Source organism: Neoarius graeffei, chromosome 1 (assembly GCF_027579695.1).
Source record: "Neoarius graeffei isolate fNeoGra1 chromosome 1, fNeoGra1.pri, whole genome shotgun sequence".
Taxonomy (NCBI): Eukaryota; Metazoa; Chordata; class Actinopteri; order Siluriformes; family Ariidae; genus Neoarius; species Neoarius graeffei.
In genome coordinates, this window is record NC_083569.1 from 102,018,018 (window position 1) to 102,039,853 (window position 21,836).

Here is a 21,836-nt window from a genome sequence, read left to right on the forward strand (position 1 = left end):
TTCACCACTAGAGGAGCTATAGAGCTTGACAGTAAACAGACACTCGAAAGCAAACCCATACCAAACTAGAAGGGCACTCAGTAGAGTGCATACCTCAGCCAAGCCACATATTATCAATGGTAAAAATCAAATCACTTGAACCTAGGATAATACTGAAGCTGTCCACCAAATTTCATCCAAATCCCTTCACTATTTTTTGAGTTATGTTGGGAACAGACAGTCCTGGATCCCCATACATAACTGGATTTGCATCAAAATCAAGTCAATTGTTCCTTGGCCCATGGCTCACCTTTTCTCCAAATTTCATCCAAATCCGTTCACTACTTTTTGAGTTACACTGGAAAAATATGTCTGTGAAGGTTCTCGATCATCCAGGTCATCGTAAACCGTAGGTGCTAAAGAAGGCAACTGGACTTGCTTGAAATCCTTGAAGATGTTTCACCTCTCACCCAAAAGGCTTCTTCAGTTCTATCTGATGAGTGTCAGTTCTGTCAGACCCTCGAGGCTGCTAACACCGTTCACTCCCAGCCTCAAGTGACCCTAACAACCTACAGGATGGTTGAGAGGGTCAACGACCCATGTGACCTCAACGACTCTCCCGAAGGCCTCTGCATGCTCTTGCGACAAGGCTTTCGCAGATAGCTTTTCGCAGACAGTTGTAATTTATTGTTGAGCGGGGGAATAGGCGTGCGCGATGTTATTCACCGGCACAACGCAAGGGGGCGCGAAGTCGCTAGGAGTAGTTGGTGGGTGTGGTTAGTGGAGTGTTTATCCTCCGGTTACTTATAATGACTAGAACTTTTTTTTTTTATAATGACTAGAACTGGAGTTGTATAGATGTCCGTACTTCCTCACTTCCTCAATCAACCGCTCTTCATGCTGCTCCATCTTCGCCCGTGTTTTTAAAAATGCCGGTCGTGAAAACAAAACAAACCGGGAAAGTAGGGAAGCGGAAGTGCGTGTACAGCGGGTAGAGTGGACCAATCAGAGCCCTCTTGTCTGCGGCGCTGTCTGCAAGGCTTCTGCGGTGGTCACAATTTTTGGGAGGTGCGCGCAGAGCGTCTGCGAAAGTGGGGGGGCTACGCAGACACTGTCTGCGACACCGTCTGCGAGGACTGGGTTGTCAGCATAAATTGGCCTTTAGGGTTGCTTTTGGTCTACTAGAGGACAAATACCTGGAACTCCCCACTAGTCAGACAGAACTAAATTAGTCTTTCGGATGAGAGGTGAAACGTCTTCAAGGATTTCAAGCAAGTCCAGTTGCCTTCTTTAGCACCTAAAGATTACTTTGGGAAAAGTGCTTTCCCAAAAAATATTTTTTCGTTTCCGTTTCCGGTTGAGAGTACGTCGTGTGCATTCTGGCTGCCGCTTCTCACCAGAACTTTTTTTAATTTTATTTTTATTTTCTTTCTTTTTCAATTTTCATTTTATTTGTTGTTTTTTTTTTATGTGTGTTTGTGTAGTTTGATGTTTGAGTGTTTTGTCCGCGGGTTGTAGTGTAGCTCCGGACCCAGTTTGGGCGTTGGTTCCCTCCAGGCCTTGGTTTGCCGTAGGTGATGCCTGCGCTCCCGGCTGTGGACTGCAGTGAGCTCGCTGCTCATTTTATATCGTGGTTGTCCAGCGCTCTGCGCTTTGATGCTTGGAGTGATGTTGCTCGGTGGCGTCGCAGCGGCTGTGCAGGCGGTCTGGGACACACCAGCGCTCTGCGTGGCGGAGCTTCTCTGCTCGCTTTGTGGATCCACGGCGTGGTGTTTGAGCGATGTGGCTGACGGCGTCACGGCAGCTGTGCTGGAGATGTGGGACTCGTTTTCATGCGCCTTTTGGTGGGACTGTGGCTGCTACACCACGGGAATTATCTTGACCCCTACTTGGTGGACTCATTATCTCTAGCCGCTTTATCCTTCCACAGGGTCGCAGGCAAGCTGGAGCCTATCCCAGCTGACTACGGGCGAAAGGCGGGGTACACCCTGGACAAGTCGCCAGGTCATCACAGGGCTGACACATAGACACAGACAACCATTCACACTCACATTCACACCTACGGTCAATTTAGAGTCACCAGTTAACCTAACCTGCATGTCTTTGGACTGTGGGGGAAACTGGAGCACGCGGAGGAAACCCACGCGGATACGGGGAGAACATGCAAACTCCGCACCGAAAGGCCCTCGCCGGCCACGGGGCTCGAACCCAGGACCTTCTTGCTGTGAGGCGACAGCGCTAACCACTACACCACCGTGCCGCCACTTGGTGGACTTTTTACTTTTATTTTTTATTATTCAATTATTTATTTATTTTTATTTATTTTTTTCTTTGTCGATAATTGTAAAGCGTCCTTGGGTTTTTTGAAAGGCACTATATAAATTTAACATTATTATTATTATTAAGTGATACAAATTAACAAACAAACGGCAGTGAAAACATAACTCCTCCAACAAAGTTGATGGGGGTAAACATAGCATGTGATTCCTTCCCATGAAGAAGGACAAGCCTTATAGCTAGCATGTGCTCATAAGAAAAAAACCAGGCTTTCGTCTAAACGGGGGAACAGGGGCGCTGCGCCCTCTTACTCTCGGCGTGCGCCCCCTTACCGACTCCGTGAAAACATCCCAGCAACACTACGTGACAATGTGCCTGATCATCAAATACGTTATAATTGCTCCAAAAATATTCCAATCATAGTAGATACACCGCCAGACGGTGCAAAAACAATCCGAATTGGCGTTTTCCAGACTGAGGCGCCATGTTGTTTAGTTGTTTACTTGTCGCGGCTGCTCTCGCGAGATTTGACATGGGTTACATACAAGGTCAGCTGACTTGTAGAGCGAGATTTCTCGAGACTGAATGACCTTTCACCCACCGGCGTGGGAGCTTTTGACAGAAGTAGTTCGCGAGTTGTTTTTGTTGACACTTGGGCATTTAAAGATGTCATCCCGCGGCACGAAGCAGAAGAAAGCAAAGACTGTCCGGGGCAGAAGAAGATTAGGCCAAATAAAAAAAATAGTGTGTTTCCGGTAACCCGACCGATCGAGAATTTCCGCGTCGAAATTGCCGACCGTAAAGTTTTTATTACAAATTTCCCTCGATATTTTAGTGTAAGCGGCGTTAGTTTGTCATAATTTTTTGTTTCAACGCATTCAAGTTGTGAAAGAAACGATAAAAAGTAAAATGTTTCGCCACTTCTATCAGGCCTCCTGCATAAACTGAGCCGAGCCGCCATTTTGAATCCTCATTCAAGGCTGTAATGCAAATTGCTTCCTTTTCAGTATACAAGTGCACTTCCATGGCAGGGAAAAACACTACATTTTGCCGCCTATGTAGTCCCCTATTTATACAAATAGGAGTCATTCAGGATTCAGCCATGTTTTTGCTCGACCCAAGTTCTACAGTAGGCTAGGCCGTCTGCTTTTAATGGAAGTAGCCTAGCCTAGGACGTTATTTTCACGTTATTTCTTGATAAGGTGTTTTCACGTTATTACACGAAAATATCATGAAATATCGCTTCCGTAGATCATAACTCGAACTCTTGCGATATTTTTTTATTCGTTTAAAGATTTAAAACACTTATTTTATTATGATGTGTGGTATAAAGGATTCTGTGCCAAAATACTATTTTGTAAGATGTTTACTTGTGTTAATTTTTTCGAACAAAATTTAAAAAAATTAAGAAAAAAAAAAAAACTTTCCTACCTACCGACCTTATTTTAGTATTTCATGTTACCGGAAACACACTATTTTTTTTTTTGGCCTTACTTCTTTCTTTTTCAATGTTGACAGACAATATGTTACAATTTCCCTCTCAGATAGCCTCAGAATGTCCCATTGGAGCATTTTTCAAAGGCTTTGCACGGCGGGGGGGGACAACCGGCACCATCCCCCCCGCCCCGCTCCCTCACCATGGTGAGCGCCCTCATACTAAATTTTTCTAGAAAAAACCCTGAAAACTGTTATCCAAAACGGTTCTTTGCTTGGTGGACTGCTCTTTAAAATGGTTCTACTTAGAAGCTTTTCCAAAAGGGAACCCTTAAAGTTCCCCAGTAAAAAGGACAAAGCCAAGAACCCTAATGGTTCACGGCCTAATGGTTAGAGAAGCAGCTTTGGGACCAAAAGATCACTGGTTCAATTCCCTGGAGTCAGTGAAGTGCCCTTGAGCAAGACACCCAACCCCCAACAGGCTGCTCTGAGTATGCTGCATGTCCCTCTGGATAAAAGTGTCTGCTAAATGACTGGAGTGTATTGTAACCCTCGAAGTTCCCAACTTGTTTAATCATTGCCATACCATGATTCACCACTAGAGGAGCTGTACAGCATACTGAGACATTGCAGCCTTGTCAATTTCCAGCTAAATGGGCTGAAACCTTTTTAACTTTTCTTTTTTGTGTTTATGTTCCTCCCTCACTCCTTGAGTTGTTGTATACAAGTTTGTGTTCATCCACAAATTGACACATTGAGATTTTAATCACAGTGCATCCATTCACTCAGAACACCTCTTTTCTCTGAGCCATTAAATCACAGGGTTTAAAAGGCGTGAAGAATTTCAAATGCAATAATGTGGAAAGCAAACAGATGGAAGGCAGCCCTCTTTTTTTAAAGGTTATATCAACAATCAACATCTCTTGTGCTTTAGACAAATCTGTCGTGCTGATGGTGCCGCCAAACAAAAGGAGCTTAAGCAGCTGGCACGCCTTACTTTATACTGTTATTAGGCCTGTTAAAGTTTAGAGCCCATCACATACAGCCATTTAGAAATGTTAATTCAATTTCTTTTCCATATCTGTAATTAGCAGTTGCGGCGAATGTAACGCGCTGGTGAATGGGATTCGAGGAAATGGAATTATTGCTCTGGCACAATACAACCATATGGTACAAGAGTACACAGAGTGGACCTGCGGGTTTTATTCAGCTTCATTAAACATTGAAATATGCCCTCATACTCACACTAGCCACTCAGCAACAGGTTTTGCATGGTTGCATAGGGCATGGCCAAAATTCATGGAGAAAAGTGTCACCTGATTCTTTCCAAAGAACAAGCTCATTTACACTCATCGGAAAAAGGGTTCCACAAGGGATCTTTGGATGGTTGGTGGTTCTTGCTCTCTCAAGGGGTTCTACTCATAGACTCTACAATTCCAAAGGAAACGCTGTCTTGTATCGAAGCTAGAAGAATTGAAGAACCTTTGAGACAGAGTTACCGATTTGTCTGAATGGAAAAATCCCACACAGAAAAATACAGCATCAGATTCTTAACCATGAAGAAAAACAAGCTATTCAACTAAATTTGATGGCAAAGGGTTCCACAAGGGATCTTTGGATGGTTGGTGGTTTTTGCTCTCTCAAGGGGTTCTACTCATAGAATCTACAATTCCAAAGGAAACGCTCTCTTGTATAGAAGCTAGAAGAAATGAAGAACCTTTGAGACAGTTACTGATTTGTCTGAATGGAAAAATCCCACAAAGAAAAATACAGCATCAGATTCCTAACCATGAAGAAAAACAAGGTATTTGGCTAAATTTGAAGGCAAAGGGTTCCACAAGGGATCTTTGGATGGTTGGTGGTTTTTGCTCTCTCAAGGGGTTCTACTCATAGAATCTACAATTCCAAAGGAAACGCTCTCTTGTATAGAAGCTAGAAGAAATGAAGAACCTTTGAGACAGAGTTACTGATTTGTCTGAATGGAAAAATCCCACAAAGAAAAATACAGCATCAGATTCCTAACCATGAAGAAAAACAAGGTATTTGGCTAAATTTGAAGGCAAAGGGTTCCACAAGGGATCTTTGGATGGTTGGTGGTTCTTGCTCTCTCAAGAGGTTCGACTCACAGAATCTACAATTCCAAAGGAAACGCTGTCTTGTATAGAACCTAGAAGAATCGAAGAACCTTTCAGACACAGTTACCGATTTGTTTGAAAGGAAAAATCCCCCCTACACACAGAGACAAATACAGTGTATGATTCCTAACCATGAAGAAAAACAAACTATTTGACTAAATTTGAAGGCAAAGGGTTCCTCAAGGGTTCTTTGGATGCTTTATGGTTCCTGCTTTCTCAAGGAGTTCTACCAAAACCATCTGTTGGCAAACTAAAGATACTTTGAGGTAGAGTTGAATTTTTATTTATTAATTTATCTATCTATCAATCCATCTAGTTATTTGTTTATTTATTTTAGAGTGTAAACAACAACAATTATTTCCAATTTGCTTTGGACGTATGGCTTTTTCGGATCCCTGTGGAAAAAAAAAATCCAGCTTGGTCTGATCCGCTACCGTCTGCCAAAACACACGCCAAGCTGGTCAAGCAATTACAAAACCTCAAATATTTATCAATCATGCAGTCATGTAATAAAGGAGCTGGAAAATAACCTACCAGCTGGCCGGGATAGTCTACTGCTGGATTTTCCAGCAGGATTGTCAGAAAAGCACATAAAGAAACTTCTCTCTTTTTGCTGAACTACACATCATTTAAATTGATTATATATATATATATATATATATATATATATATATATATATATATATATATATATATATATATATTTCATTGTGCATAAGAAGGAAAGACTCATTTCCACACCTACACCCTGTTACAAGACGAGTCTAATCATTAGAAACAGCACACACAAACTGCTAATAGGGATATCTAATGCACACTGAAAGATATCACAGTGAACAACTGAATTAAGTTTCATATCTACAAAGCAGAAGCAAACATCATTTTTAATGGTCAGTCTGTCTCATGGTTTGTGTTGAATATGTAATATAATATAATATATACAGTGCCAGGCGGCACGGTGGTGTAGTGGTTAGCGCTGTCGCCTCACAGCAAGAAGGTCCGGGTTCGAGCCCCGTGGCCGGCGAGGGCCTTTCTGTGCGGAGTTTGCATGTTCTCCCCATGTCCGCGTGGGTTTCCTCCGGGTGCTCCGGTTTCCCCCCACAGTCCAAAGACATGCAGGTTAGGTTAACTGGTGACTCTAAATTGACCGTAGGTGTGAATGTGGGTGTGAATGGTTGTCTGTGTCGATGTGTCAGCCCTGTGATGACCTGGCGACTTGTCCAGGGTGTACCCCGCCTTTCGCCCGTAGTCAGCTGGGATAGGCTCCAGCTTGCCTGCGACCCTGTAGAACAGGATAAAGCGGCTACAGATAATGAGATGAGATGAGATATACAGTGCCCTTGACAATTATTGTCACCCCTTGTAAAGATCAGTAAAAAGGGTTCGAAAAAATCCACCTTTTGGTGAAGTCGCTTCATGTCTTGCTGAAAAAATGAGAAAAATCCAATTTTTAATTGAAATGAATTTGTTCAAAGAAAAACAAATCCCTCATCAAGGAAATTATTTGCAACAAAAAACACATGTGCCACTATTATTGCCACCCCTGCATTTAATACTTTCTACACCCTCCATTTGCCAGTAAAACAGCACTGAGTCTCTCCTATAACATTTTATAAGGTTGGAGATACAGAGCAGGGCATCTGAGACCATTCCTCTTTACACAATCTCTCCACATCATCCAGGGTCCTCGACCCTCTCCTCTTCAGCTCACAACACAGGTTTTCACTGGGGTTCAGGTCAGGGGACTGAGATGGCCAGGGCAGAAGCTTCATTCTCTGGTCAGTGAAACATTTTTGTGTTGATTTGGACTTTGGATCAATGTCCTGCTGGAAGATCCAATGATGACCCAGTTTTAGTTTCCTGGCAGAGGCAGCCAGATTCTCATTTAAAATGTCCTGGTATTTCATGGAGTCCATGATGCCGTGGACCCTAACAAGGTTTCCAGGGTGTTTGGAGGAAAAACAGCCCCAAAACATCACAGAACATCCACCATATTTTACAGTTGGGATCGGGTTCTTTTCATTATAGCCTCCTTCTTTATGCACCAAACACACCTTGAGTGTTTATCATCAAAAAGGTCCATTTTTGTTCCATCAGACCAGAGAACATGGTTACAATCAAAGTTGGACTCCAGGCTCTTACGTTTGTGGTTAACTGACAGAAAGGCTTTTTTTCTGGCAAACCCAAATAATCTGTTGGTATGGAGGTGGAGTCTGATGGTGGTTTTGGAGATTTGGAAACCCCAAGATTTTACTTTTTCTTGTAATTCACCAACAGTGATCCTTGGGAATATTTTTTGCCTCTCTTACACTCCTCCTCACTGTATGTGGGGGCAAAATAAACTTGGGTGTTCTTCCAGGCGAGTTTATAACAGTTCCAGTTGGTGTCCACTTTTTTTTTATTGCCCTAACGGTAGAAATGAACATTTTCAGGCAAATAGCTATTGTTTTTAAATAACCATTCCCTGACTTATGAAAGTAAACACACTTCTTCCTTATTTGGTTTGTCTGTTCTCTTATCTTTCCCATGTTGATGTTGAGGGAATTTGTCCTCTGTGTCAGCTCATATTTGTTCCCCAGTTAATCAGTAAGTCATGGATTACAGCTTGAAAAAGTACAATTTAACTGGGAAACATGCTTCAGTTACATAGTGTTCATGATCATCTCCAAGGGTGTCAATAACAGTGACACATGTGTTTTTGTTGAAAATATATTTCTTGATGAGGGATTTGTTTTTCTCTAAATACATTTTTCAATTAAAGGTTGGATTTTTGGGCGGCACGGTGGTGTAATGGTTAACGCTGTCGCCTCACAGCAAGAAGGTCCGGGTTCGAGCCCCGTGGCCGGCGAGGGCCTTTCTGTGCGGAGTTTGCATGTTCTCCCCGTGTCCGCGTGGGTTTCCTCCGGGTGCTCCGGTTTCCCCCACAGTCCAAAGACATGCAGGTTAGGTTAACTGGTGACTCTAAATTGACCGTAGGTGTGAATGGTTGTCTGTGTCTATGTGTCAGCCCTGTGATGACCTGGCGACTTGTCCAGGGTGTACCCCACCTTTCGCCCGTAGTCAGCTGGGATAGGCTCCAGCTTGCCTGCGACCCTGTAGAACAGGATAAAGCGGCTAGAGATAATGAGATGAGATGAGATATACAGTGCCCTTGACAATTATTGTCACCCCTTGTAAAGATCAGTAAAAAGGGTTCGAAAAAATCCACCTTTTGGTGAAGTCGCTTCATGTCATGCTGAAAAAATGAGAAAAATCCAATTTTTAATTGAAATGAATTTCTCATCTCTCATCTCATTATCTCTAGCCGCTTTATCCTTCTACAGGGTCGCAGGCAAGCTGGAGCCTATCCCAGCTGACTACAGGCGAAAGGCGGGGTACACCCTGGACAAGTCGCCAGGTCATCACAGGGCTGACACATAAACACAGACAACCATTCACACTCACACCTACGGTCAATTTAGAGTCACCAGTTAACCTAACCTGCATGTCTTTGGACTGTGGGGGAAACCGGAGCACCCGGAGGAAACCCACGCGGACACGGGGAGAACATGCAAACTCCACACAGAAAGGCCCTCGCTGGCCCCGGGGCTCGAACCCAGGACCTTCTTGCTGTGAGGCGACAGCGCTAACCACTACACCACCGTGCCGCCTGAAATGAATTTGTTCAAAGAAAAACAAATCCCTCATCAAGGAAATTATTTGCAACAAAAAACACATGTGCCACTATTATTGCCACCCCTGCATTTAATACTTTCTACACCCTCCATTTGCCAGTAAAACAGCACTGAGTCTCTCCTATAACATTTTATAAGGTTGGAGATACAGAGCAGGGCATCTGAGACCATTCCTCTTTACACAATCTCTCCACATCATCCAGGGTCCTCGACCCTCTCCTCTTCAGCTCACAACACAGGTTTTCACTGGGGTTCAGGTCAGGGGACTGAGATGGCCAGGGCAGAAGCTTCATTCTCTGGTCAGTGAAACATTTTTGTGTTAATTTGGACTTTGGATCAGTGTCCTGCTGGAAGATCCAATGATGACCCAGTTTTAGTTTCCTGGCAGAGGCAGCCAGATTCTCATTTAAAATGTCCTGGTATTTCATGGAGTCCATGATGCCGTGGACCCTAACAAGGTTTCCAGGGTGTTTGGAGGAAAAACAGCCCCAAAACATCACAGAACATCCACCATATTTTACAGTTGGGATCGGGTTCTTTTCATTATAGCCTCCTTCTTTATGCACCAAACACACCTTGAGTGTTTATCATCAAAAAGGTCCATTTTTGTTCCATCAGACCAGAGAACATGGTTACAATCAAAGTTGGACTCCAGGCACTTACGTTTGTGGTTAACTGACAGAAAGGCTTTTTTTCTGGCAAACCCAAATAATCTGTTGGCATGGAGGTGGAGTCTGATGGTGGTTTTGGAGATTTGGAAACCCCAAGATTTTACTTTTTCTTGTAATTCACCAACAGTGATCCTTAGGAATATTTTTTGCCTCTCTTACACTCCTCCTCACTGTATGTGGGGGCAAAATAAACTTGGGTGTTCTTCCAGGCGAGTTTATAACAGTTCCAGTTGGTGTCCACTTTTTTTGTATTGCCCTAACGGTAGAAATGAACATTTTCAGGCAAATAGCTATTGTTTTTAAATAACCATTCCCTGACTTATGAAAGTAAACACACTTCTTCCTTATTTGGTTTGTCTGTTCTCTTATCTTTCCCATGTTGATGTTGAGGGAATTTGTCCTCTGTGTCAGCTCATATTTGTTCCCCAGTTAATCAGTAAGTCATGGATTACAGCTTGAAAAAGTACAATTTAACTGGGAAACATGCTTCAGTTACATTGTGTTCACCATCATCTCCAAGGGTGTCAATAACAGTGACACATGTGTTTTTGTTGAAAATATATTTCTTGATGAGGGATTTGTTTTTCTCTAAATACACTTTTCAATTAAAGGTTGGATTTTTGGGCGGCACGGTGGTGTAGTGGTTAGTGTTGTCGCCTCACAGCAAGAAGGTCCGGGTTCGAGCCCCGTGGCCGGCGAGGGCCTTTCTGTGTGGAGTTTGCATGTTCTCCCCGTGTCCGCGTGGGTTTCCTCCGGGTGCTCCGGTTTCCCCCACAGTCCAAAGACATGCAGGTTAGGTTAACTGGTGACTCTAAATTGAGCGTAGGTGTGAATGTGGGTGTGAATGGTTGTCTGTGTCTATGTGTCAGCCCTGTGATGACCTGGCGACTTGTCCAGGGTGTACGCCGCCTTTCGCCCGTAGTCAGCTGGGATAGGCTCCAGCTTGCCTGCGACCCTGTAGAACAGGATAAAGCGGCTAGAGAGATGAGATGTGTATATATATATATATATATATGAGAGAGAGAGAGAGAGAGAAATTTGTATGGCTGACATTTCACATAAACAAATGCTAATAATAAAGTAAATATATGATGTGCTGTTATTTAACGAAGAAAAGTATGGGATTATAGTGATAATAAAGGTTTTTGGAGGGAGTCTCCAGAGTCAGCACTTTGGAATAGTGGTTAGATTTTTCCCATGGGAACGTCTTCAGGACAAAATCAGTTGCACTTTGTGGGTTTTTTGGTAATATCTGTAACAATTTGTATTTTTTTTTTATTTTATGTTCAAGAGAATGAAAAAGGAAAGGCTGCTGTAACGTAAATGATAACAGGAATGAACTTGTTTCACTGACATTACATAACAGTGAAAACAATAAATATAAAATAATTAAAATATCATTTTTAAATAATCATAATAATGAACATAATTATTGGTAATTGCTTGCTGTGATATTAACTACTTATGAATTACACCCAAGAACTTTATGGTAAAATATCAGACAGGGGTCTTGACAGTACAAAAAGACCTCAGTCTGATATTTTCCTGTAAAGACTGAGCAAGTGAGATTAATAAGGAGTTTATTATATGGCTTTTTTACTTCTAAGATTAAAATAGACGCTCATTATAATGAGGCATGATGCTGCTTTCAGTCATGTCATATTTGTGATGTAGTTGAGTCATACCTGCAGAATAAATGGCGAGCGGTTTCAAAACTGAAATATAGCCGCAAGTGACAATGAAGGGCCCGAGCACCTCCGGTATACCAAATCTGGCATGAATCCAACAAACTGCCTAGGAGGAGGGTGGCACGGTGGTGTAGTGGTTAGCACTGTTGCCTCACAGAAAGAAGGTCCTGGGTTTGAGCCCAGTGGCTGACAAGGGCCTTTCTGTGTGGAGTTTGCATGTTCTCCCCATGTCTGTGTGGGTTTCATCCAAAGACATGCAGGTTAGGCTAATTGGTGGCTCTAAATTGACTGTAGGTGTGAATGGTTGTTTGTCTCTATTGCCCCTTTTTCACCAAAGCAGTTCCAGGGCTGGTTCGGGGCCAGTGCTTAGTTTGGAACAGGGTTTTCTGTTTTCACTGACAAAGAACTGGCTCTGGGGCCAGAAAAAACGGTTCCAGGCTAGCACCAACTCTCTGCTGGGCCAGAGGAAAGAACCGCTTACGTCAGCGGGGGGGACGGAGTTGTTAAGACCAACAACAATAACAAGACCGTGAAAGACTGCCATTTTTAAGCGACGAGAAGCAGCAGCTGTACAAACGCGAAGTCAGCCATTATTATTATAATTATTGTTGTTGTTGTTGCTGCTGCTGCTGCTTCTTCCGTGTTGTTTTTGCTTCGATATTCGCGCCAAGGTTTATGCAAACGTAGCGACGTAACTGACGTATACAGCGAAGTAACTGACGTATACAGCGACGTAATGACGTGTCTTCCCTTAGCACCGCGAGCTATGGAAAAGCAAACTGGTTCTCAGCTGGCTCGCAAGTTGAACGAGTTGTGAACCAGCACCAGCACTGGCCTCGAACCAGCCCTAGAACTGATTTGGTGGAAAAGGGGTATATGTGTCAGCCCTATGATGACCTGGCAACTTGTCCAGGGTGTACCCCACCTCTTGCCCATAGTCAGCTGGGATAGCCTCCAGCTTGCCTGTGACCCTGTACAGGATAAGCAGCTGCAGATAATGGACTGGATGGATGCCTTGGAGGAGAAGGTCAAAATGTAGCATGTGTCAAAATGCACAAAACCACAAATTACTCATTTCCTGTTGAGTATGGCTAATACAATGTACATTACAATTTTGTTCATCTTGGGGCACCCGACACACCTACCAAATTTGACATGGGTAGGTGAAACTATATACCGGGCAAAAGTCTACAAGTCATGTGGGGGCGCTATGGAGTCCCCCAGACACAACCAGGGCCAAGCCTCTATGCCTGTGTAGCGGTGGCCAAGACTGATGTGTCTACCAAATTTCATGAGTTTTTGCCCATGGGAACCACCTCAAAAATGGCCAAGTCTTTCAGAAAATAAATAAATAAATAAATATAATAATAAGAAGAATGCTTAGGAAAACAATAGGGCCTGGCACCTTGGTGCAGCGCCTCTGGTGGACACCAGAGGCCACACACATCCGGTGCTCAGGCCCTAATTTCTGTGTGTGGTTTCTGAACGCTCTTCATTGCTCATTTCTTGAATAACTCCATGACCTTTGTTTGTCTTTCGGCCGTTTTTTATTCCATTTTGATTCCCAATGAATCTTTTTTTTTTTTTAAGCCAGCACCTTGGAAAGAAAGCCTTGGACATTTAAAGCCGGCGCCTTGGAAAGAAAGTCCATAATCGTCTACGGGCATTACAGGAAAATTCTGCCTGCCAAGGAACCAATCAGAGTGCACGATTCTACTGGAAGTAGCTCGTGCCACGTAATAAAAGAGGAATAAAGCACTTTGTGACATGCTGTAATTGTAAAATAATCAACTTTGTAGTGATAACAGTAAGCATCCTTTGCCGAAGGCAACTCTGTCATTGATTATTTTCCTACATCAGCATACCCCAAGTGTTTTATTCCTTCCACAATGGTGACGTGATGCATTTAGACTGTGCTTGTGCTTGTATTAAAAGGCTGAGATTGTTTTTAATGCTTGTGTTGCAGGTTTGTTCATTTTATTGTAAACAAAATGATGGACAATGCAGAGACCCGTTTTTTTTTTTTTTCAAGCTGATTGATTTTGAAAAAGTTTGTAAATGTGAGTGGTTTCAGGCCGCATCACCAAGCAGGCATCACCATAATGACATGTTACGGGTCAGTGAGAAACACAGATATAAGACACGATGACGAAGATTGGATCTGAGTCAGTAATTAGTGCTGATCAATAAGGTCTATAACGTGAACAAAATCAAAAATGTCACTAGCTAATGATCTTTCGCTTTCTGGGTTTCATACCTGCAATCCTTGGCCTCCTGATGGCCGGAGCCGGACCTCGGTTTGCCACTGCTCCTGCGTGGAAATGTCTCGTGCTATAACAAGCAGCGGAGAAGACAGGAAGGAGGACGAGGAGGTTAAAGATGGCTGGAGTGTCCGGAGAGCTAACACCTCCCCGGTGATCTCAATCCGGAAAGCAGTCGGCTGGCTGCACTCAAAGTGCACTCGCCCTCCCTGTCCACAGTCATGGAACCTCACTGCTGAAAAAAAAGAGAGAAACAGAGACAGCATATGAAAGAGATTCCCCACAGGATGCTCAACGTATCTGTGTGTGCTTCTGTCTGTCTGTCTTTGAGAACATAAATGCATGGTTTGGACAAGATTTGTTGAAAAAAAAAAAGCTAAAAGTGTGATGCTCATACATTATGGATGGTGTTCAGCAGCCCCACCGGCTTTTCTGCGAAAAGGTATGGCATAAAAGGAAAAAAAATGAGTGAAGTGGGAAAAGTACAGCCCTAAAGGATGCAGACAGAATCACAACGATGAGCACATGACCGCCAGCGCTCTCTCCAGCAGATTAATACTCCATTGGGCCAATTAGGCTTCGCTCTGGACCTTCGTTCCGGGTCGTGTTGATGCTTTATTCAGACCTGATGGAGGAGGAAAGTGCATCCTGGTTAAATATGCACTATTTATTAATACATACACCTCATTTCCGTACACCATGATCTTTCCAGGGAATGGATATTTGATCAAAAACAACACCTGAATTCTCAAATCCGATTGGTCAGAGGGTGTTTGTTTAATCTGCAAAAACCAACAACAGCTCTGATAGTAGCTTCAGTAGTAAAGTTGATATTAATGCACGTGTTCGAATACAGTGGTGCTTGAAGGTTTGTAAACCCTTTAGAATTTTCTTTATTTCTACATAAATATGACCTAAAATATCATCAGATTTTCATGCAAGTCTTAAAAGTAGATAAAGAGAACCCGGTTAAACAAATGAGACAAAAATATTTTACTTGGTCATTTATTTATTGAGGAAAATGGTCCAGTATTACATATCTGTGAGTGGCAAAAGTATGTGAACCTTTGCTTTCAGTATCTGGTGTGACCCCCTTGTGCAGCAATAACTGCACCTAAACGTTTGCGGTAACTGTTGATCAGTCCTGCACACCGGCTTGGAGGAATTTTAGCCCATTCCTCCGTACAGAACAGCTTCAACTCTGGGATGTTGGTGGGTTTCCTCACATGAACTGCTCGCTTCAGGTCCTTCCACAACATTTCTATTGGATTAAGGTTAGGACTTTGACTTGGCCATTCTAAAACATTAACTTTATTCTTCTTTAACCATTCTTTGGTAGAACAACTTGTGTGCTGGGGGTCGTTGTCTTGCTGCATGACCCACCTTCTCCTGAGATTCAGTTCATGGACAGATATCCTGACATTTTCCTTTAGAATTTGCTGGTATAATTCAGAATTCATTGTTCCATCAATGATGGCAAGCCGTCCTGGCCCAGATGCAGCAAAACAGGCCCAAACCATGATACTACCACCACCATGTTTCACAGATGGTATAAGGTTCTTATGCTGGAATGCAGGGTTTTCTTTTCTCCAAACATAATGCTTCTCATTTAAACCAAAAAGTTCTATTTTGGTCTCATCCATCCACAAAACATTTTTCCAATAGCCTTCTGGCTTGTCCATGTGATCTTTAGCAAACTTCAGACGAGCAGCAATGTTCTATTTGGAGAGCAGTGGCTTTCTCCTTGCAACCCTGCCATGCACACCACTGTTGTTCAGTGTTCTCCTGATGGTGGACTCATGAACATTAACATTAGCCAATGTGAGAGAGGCCTTCAGTTGCTTAGAAGTTACCCTGGGGTCCTTTGTGACCTCGCCAACTATTACACACCTTGCTCTTGGAGTGATCTTTGTTGGTCGACCACTCCTGGGGAGGGTAACAATGGTCTTGAATTTCCTCCATTTGTCCACAATCTGTCAGACTGTGGATTGGTGGAGTCCAAACTCTTTAGAGATGGTTTTGTTACCTTTTCCAGCCTGATGAGCATCAACAATGCTTTTTCTGAGGTCCTCAAAAATCTCCTTTGTTCGTGCCATGATACACTTCCACAAACGTGTTGTGAAGATCAGACTTTGATAGATCCCTGTTCTTTAAATAAAACAGGGTGCCCACTCACACCTGATTGTCATCCCATTGATTGAAAACACCTGACTCTATTTTCACCTTCAATTTAACTGCTAATCCTAGAGGTTCACATACTTTTGCCACTCACAGATATGTAATATTGGATCATTTTCCTCAATAAATAAATGACCAAGGATAATATTTTTGTCTCATTTGTTTAACTGGGTTCTCTTTATCTACTTTTAGGACTTGTGTGAAAATCTGATGATGTTTTAGGTCATATTTATGCAGAAATATAGAAAATTATAAAGGGTTCACAAACTTTCAAGCACCACTGTATATTTTTGTTTCTATTGCAGCACTTCAACCACAAAGACTTGGACAGTAGGCATTCCTCATAATCTAAGGTTAATTATAAATCATCTTCATAGTTTCCTTCATAGCACGAGACTGGCCTTGGGGCACATTTGCCTTGGAAACCGCTGTTCCAACAAACACTTGAAGTCTTTACTATTCATCATTGTCCTTCTGGTCTGCTGCCTGTCTACCCCCAGCAGCTCCTCCACTCTTGCCTAGGTCTTCGATGGTGTTCTTTTCTCAAAGAGCACCTGCTTTCGTAGTGCATCATTTCCCATAGTTCAAATATTGGACATGACAAAAGTCTCAGAAAGAATGCCATCCATCCATTATCCATTTATCCTGTGCAAGGTCGCAGACAAGCTGGAGCCTCTCCCAGCTGACTGTGGGTGAGAGGCGGGGTACAGTGCCTTGAAAAAGTATTCATACCCCTTGAACTTTTTCACATTTTTCCACCTTACAACCACGAACTTAAAAGTTTTTTATTGAGATTTTATGTGATAGACCAACACAGAGTAGCACATAATTGTGAAGTGAAACGAAAATGATAAACGGTCATCAAAATTTTAAACAAATAAAAATCTGAAAAATGTGATGTGCATTAGTATTCAGCCCCCCTACGTCAATACTTTGTAGAGCCACCTTTTGCTGCAATAACAGCTGCAAGTCTTTTGTGGTATGTCTCTACCAGCTTTGCACATCTAGACACTGAAATTTTTGCCCATTCTTCTTTGCAAAATAGCTCAAGCTCAGCCAGATTGGATGGAGAGCGTCTGTGAACAGCAATTTTCAAGTCTTGCCACAGATGCTCAATGGGATTTAGTTTGACTGGGCCATTCTAACACATGAATATTCTTTGATCTAAACCAATCCATTGTAGTTCTGGGTGGATGTTTAGGGTCATTGTTTTGCTGGAAGGTGAATCTCCTTCCCAGTCTCAAGTCTTTTGCAGCCTCCAACAGGTTTTCTTCCAGGATTGCCCTGTATTTAGCTCCATCCATCTTCCCATCAACTCTGCCAGCTTCCCCGTCCCTGCTGAAGAAAAGCATCCCCATAGCATGATGCTGCCACCACCATGTTTCACAGTGGGGATGGTGTGTGCAGGGTGATGAGTAGTGTTAGTTTTCTGCCACACATAGCGCTTTGCATTTAGGCCAAAAAGTTCAACTTTGGTCTCATCTGACCAAAGCACCTTCTTCCACATGTTTGCTGTGTCTCCTACATGGCTTCTGGCAAACTGCAAACGGGACTTCTTATGCCTGTCTTTCAACAATGGCTTTCTTCTTGCCACTCTTCCAAAAAGGCCAAATTTGTGGAGTGTACGACTTATAGTTGTCCTGTGCACAGATTCTCCCACCTGAGCTGTGGATTTCTGCAGCTCCTCCAGAGTGATCATGGGCCTCTTGGCTGCTTCTCTGACCAGTGCTCTCCTTGCTCGCTCTGTCAGTTTAGGTGGACGGCCATGTCTTGGTAGGCTTGCAGTTGTGCCATACTTTTTCCATTTTTGAATGATGGATTGAACAGTGCTTCCTGAGATGTTCAGAGCTTGGGATATTTTTTTATAACCCTGCATTAAACTTCTCCAGAACTTTATCCCTGACCTGTCTGGTGAGTTCTTTGGTCTTCATGATGCTGTTTGTTCTTCAGTGTTCTCTAACAAACCACTGAGGCCTTCACAGAACAAGTGTGTTTATGCTGAGAGTAAATTACACACAGTAGGACTCTATTAACTAATTAGATGACTTCTGAAGGCAATTGATTGCACTGGATTGTATTTAGAAGTATCAGAGTACAGGGGGCTGAATACTAATGCACAGCACATTTTTCAGATTTTTATTTGTTTAAAATTTTGAAGACCATTTATCATTTTCGTTTCACTTCACAATTATGTCTATCACAAACTATCACAAATACTCTGTGTTGGTCTATCACATAAAATCTCAATAAAAAACTTTTAAGTTCGTGGTTGTAAGGTGGAAAAATGTGAAAAAGTTCAAGGGGTATGAATACTTTTTCAAGGCACTGTACACCCTGGACAAGTCACCAAATCATTGCAGGCCTGACACATAAAGACAAACAACAATTCACACTCACAATCAATTTCGAGCCACCAATTAACCTAACCTGCACATCTTTGGACTGTGGGGGAAACTGCAGCACCTGAAGGAAACCCATGCAGACATGGGGAGAACATGCAAACTCCACACAGAAAGGCCCCCATTGGCCACTGGGCTTGAACCCAGAAGCTTCTTGCTGTGAGGTGACTATACCACCATGCCACACCTCAGAAAGAATGCGACTGAGTTATTTCCCGTAGTTGCTCATTTGATATTTTAAAAGCCCAGTTGGGCCCTCCTTCGACTTGTATTGCAGGGTCTACACCTTTTTCCCATTGTCTGCGAGAAAGGGCATTTTTTCAGGCATACCCTCCAGCTACCATCTTTCTCAAGAAACCATGCCTTCTGCCATTCTGTATCTGACAATTCATATGACTGGGTACTATACAGTAAATGGGGATGAACGCAGGCTATCAGAATTTTCATACAAGTGCTCAGATATATCTTTCTGTCAGTCAAAAACTGTTTCAACTCATTCCACTTCTGGAAGGTGGATGTGATTCTGAGATGTAAAAATGCTGAAGACTTTGCTGTGTTGGTCATTAAATGACCCAAATACCGGAACTACCAGACATTTTTAACGTTTACACCATTGACAGATAACAAGGATTTCTGATCTTTGGTTCATCTACATTATATACAACATCTGTAACCCAAATCTTGTGAAGGTATCATCATATATAACTAAGATCTGTCTCATCTCCTCTCTACTCTCAGCAAATATTGCCACATCATCTGCATACGATAGTTCAATAACTCGTCTTTGGCCAACTGTACTTGCTCTACTCTAGAGCAACACAGGTGACACCTCATTTAGCATTTGAAACTCCATCAAGATACCAGTGTTGGGAAACTGCTTAAGTATCTCATGTCTTGCACAGTGCATAACAAAGTCCATATAGATATTAAAGATAAATGGACTCTTAAGGGCCCTTTGGCGACATCCTACAAAGGTCTCAAAATGTTACTGAGCTCCATTTATACAGGCATCCATCCATTACCTGTAGCTGCTTTTCTTGTTTAGGGTCGTAGGCAAGCTGGAGCCCATCCCAGCTGACTATTGGCCCTTTTCCACTACCCTTTTTCAGCTCACTTCAGCTCGCTTCAGCTCACTTCAGCCTGACACGGCTCGCGTTTCGACTACCAAAGAACAGCATGACTCGGCTCGCTTCAGCCCTGCTTAGCCCCTAAAACTCGCACGGTTTTGGAGTGGGGCTGAAGCGAGCCAAAGCGAGCCGAGTGAGGCTGGGGGAGTGAGCAGACACTCCCCTGTGCACTGATTGGTGAGGAGGAGTGTCCTCACATGCCCACACACGCCCCGCGAGCACGCTGGGATCTGTAAACCCGGAAGAAGAAGAATTACGAATTACGAGAATTTCTGAAGCCTTATGCGCCTCACCTCATCTATACGCTCTTGCCAGTATCTGTTGGCGTTGTCGGTGACAACAAGCCACAGAACCAAGACCAACAACACTAATGACTCCATGTTTATTGTTTACTATTCGGGTCGTGAGACTACCGCTTAAAAGCTCACTGATGTCACTGTTTGCGCTGCTTAACGACATCACGTGACGTCCACCCACTTTCGCTAACTCCACCCAATGTGTCCACCCACTTCCAGCCAGCACGGTTCAGCGTGGTTGTAGTCGAAATGCAACTCCAACAGCCCCGCTCAGCTCGACTCAGCCCAACTCAGCACGGCACGGCTCAGCCCGACTCAGCCGCGTTTGTAGTGGAAAAGCGGCATATGGGCGAGAGGCGGGGTACAACCTGGACAAGTCACCAGGTCATCACAGGGCCCTTTATATAGGCTTTCTATACAAAATTGTATTGATTATAAAATACTACTATTGACCTTTAAAGCACTGAATGGTTTTGCACCACAGTACCTGAGCGAACTTCTGGTCCTTTATGACCTGCCACGCCGACTTAGATCAAAAGGTGCAGGATATTTGTTGGTATCCCATAGAGTGAAGGCTACATCAGGGGGCTGAGCTTTTTCTTATGAAAGCCCACAGTTATGGAACAGCCTTCCAAGTAGCATTTGGGACTCAGACACAGTCTCAGTGTTTAAGTCTAGGCTAAAAACATATCTGTTTTGTCAAGACTTTTGTCAATAGTTTTATTAGGTAAAGGAGTAGATCTTGAGGGTCCTCAGGCATAGAGCGTTTTGGTAAACTGGTATATAGGGATGCTGTCACCCCCCCACTCTTACTCATTCACTCAGGTTTGTTGACAGTGTAGTTGCTGCTGCTTTATGTGCCGGGGCGCCCTCGTGTCTGTGTTACCTTCTGGCTCTTTTTACAATGGCATGCAAAAGTTTGGGCACCCTTGCTGAAAATGTCTGTTACAGTGAATAGTTAAGTGAGCAGAAAATGAACTGATCACCAAAAGGCATAAGGGTAAAGATGACACATTTCTTTAATATTTTCCACAAGTTTACATTTTTATTTCCATCATTTACAGGCGTAAAATACCAAAAAATGAAAAGGACCTGAAGCAAAAGTTTGGGCACCTGACATGGTCAGTACTTAACACCCCCTTTGGCAAGTATCACAGCTTGTAAGCACTTTTTGTAGCCAGCTAATAATCTTTCAGTTCTTACCTGGGGGATTTTCACACATTTGTCCTTGCAAAAGGCTTCCAGTTTGACAAGTTTCTTGGGCTGTCTTGCATGCACTGCTCTTTTGAGATCTATCCACAGATTTTCAATGATGTTTAGGTCAGAGACTGTGAGGGCCCGGGCAAAACCTTCAGCTCGTGCCTCTTGAAGTATTCCATTGTAGATTTTGAGGTGTGTTTTGGATCATCGTCGTATTGTAGGACCCATCCTCTTTTTAACTTCAACTTTTTTACAGATGATGTGATGTTTGCTTCCAGAGTTTGCTGGTATTTATTCGAATCCATGCTTCCCTTGACCAGTGAAATGTGCCCTGTGCCACTGGCTGCAACACAACCCCAAAGCATGATCAATCCACACCCATGCTTCAGAGTTGGAGAGGTGTTCTTTTCCTGGAATTTGGCACCCTTTTTTCTCCAAACATACCTTTGCACACTGTGGCCAAAAAGTTCTATTTTGATTTCATCAGTGCACAGGACTTGTTTCCAAAATGCATCAG

General features: G+C 43.1%; 1 protein-coding gene across 1 annotated transcript in view; it reads right to left on the reverse strand.

The window, feature by feature from the left end:
* Positions 1–21,836, reverse strand: part of LOC132878816 (cadherin-2-like) — a 246,737-nt gene that overhangs the window by 107,711 nt on the left and 117,190 nt on the right. The window contains exon 3 of the mRNA XM_060913690.1: positions 14,116–14,354. Within this exon, the coding sequence (XP_060769673.1) occupies positions 14,116–14,354 (239 nt within the window). The remainder of the gene's footprint in view (positions 1–14,115; positions 14,355–21,836) is intronic.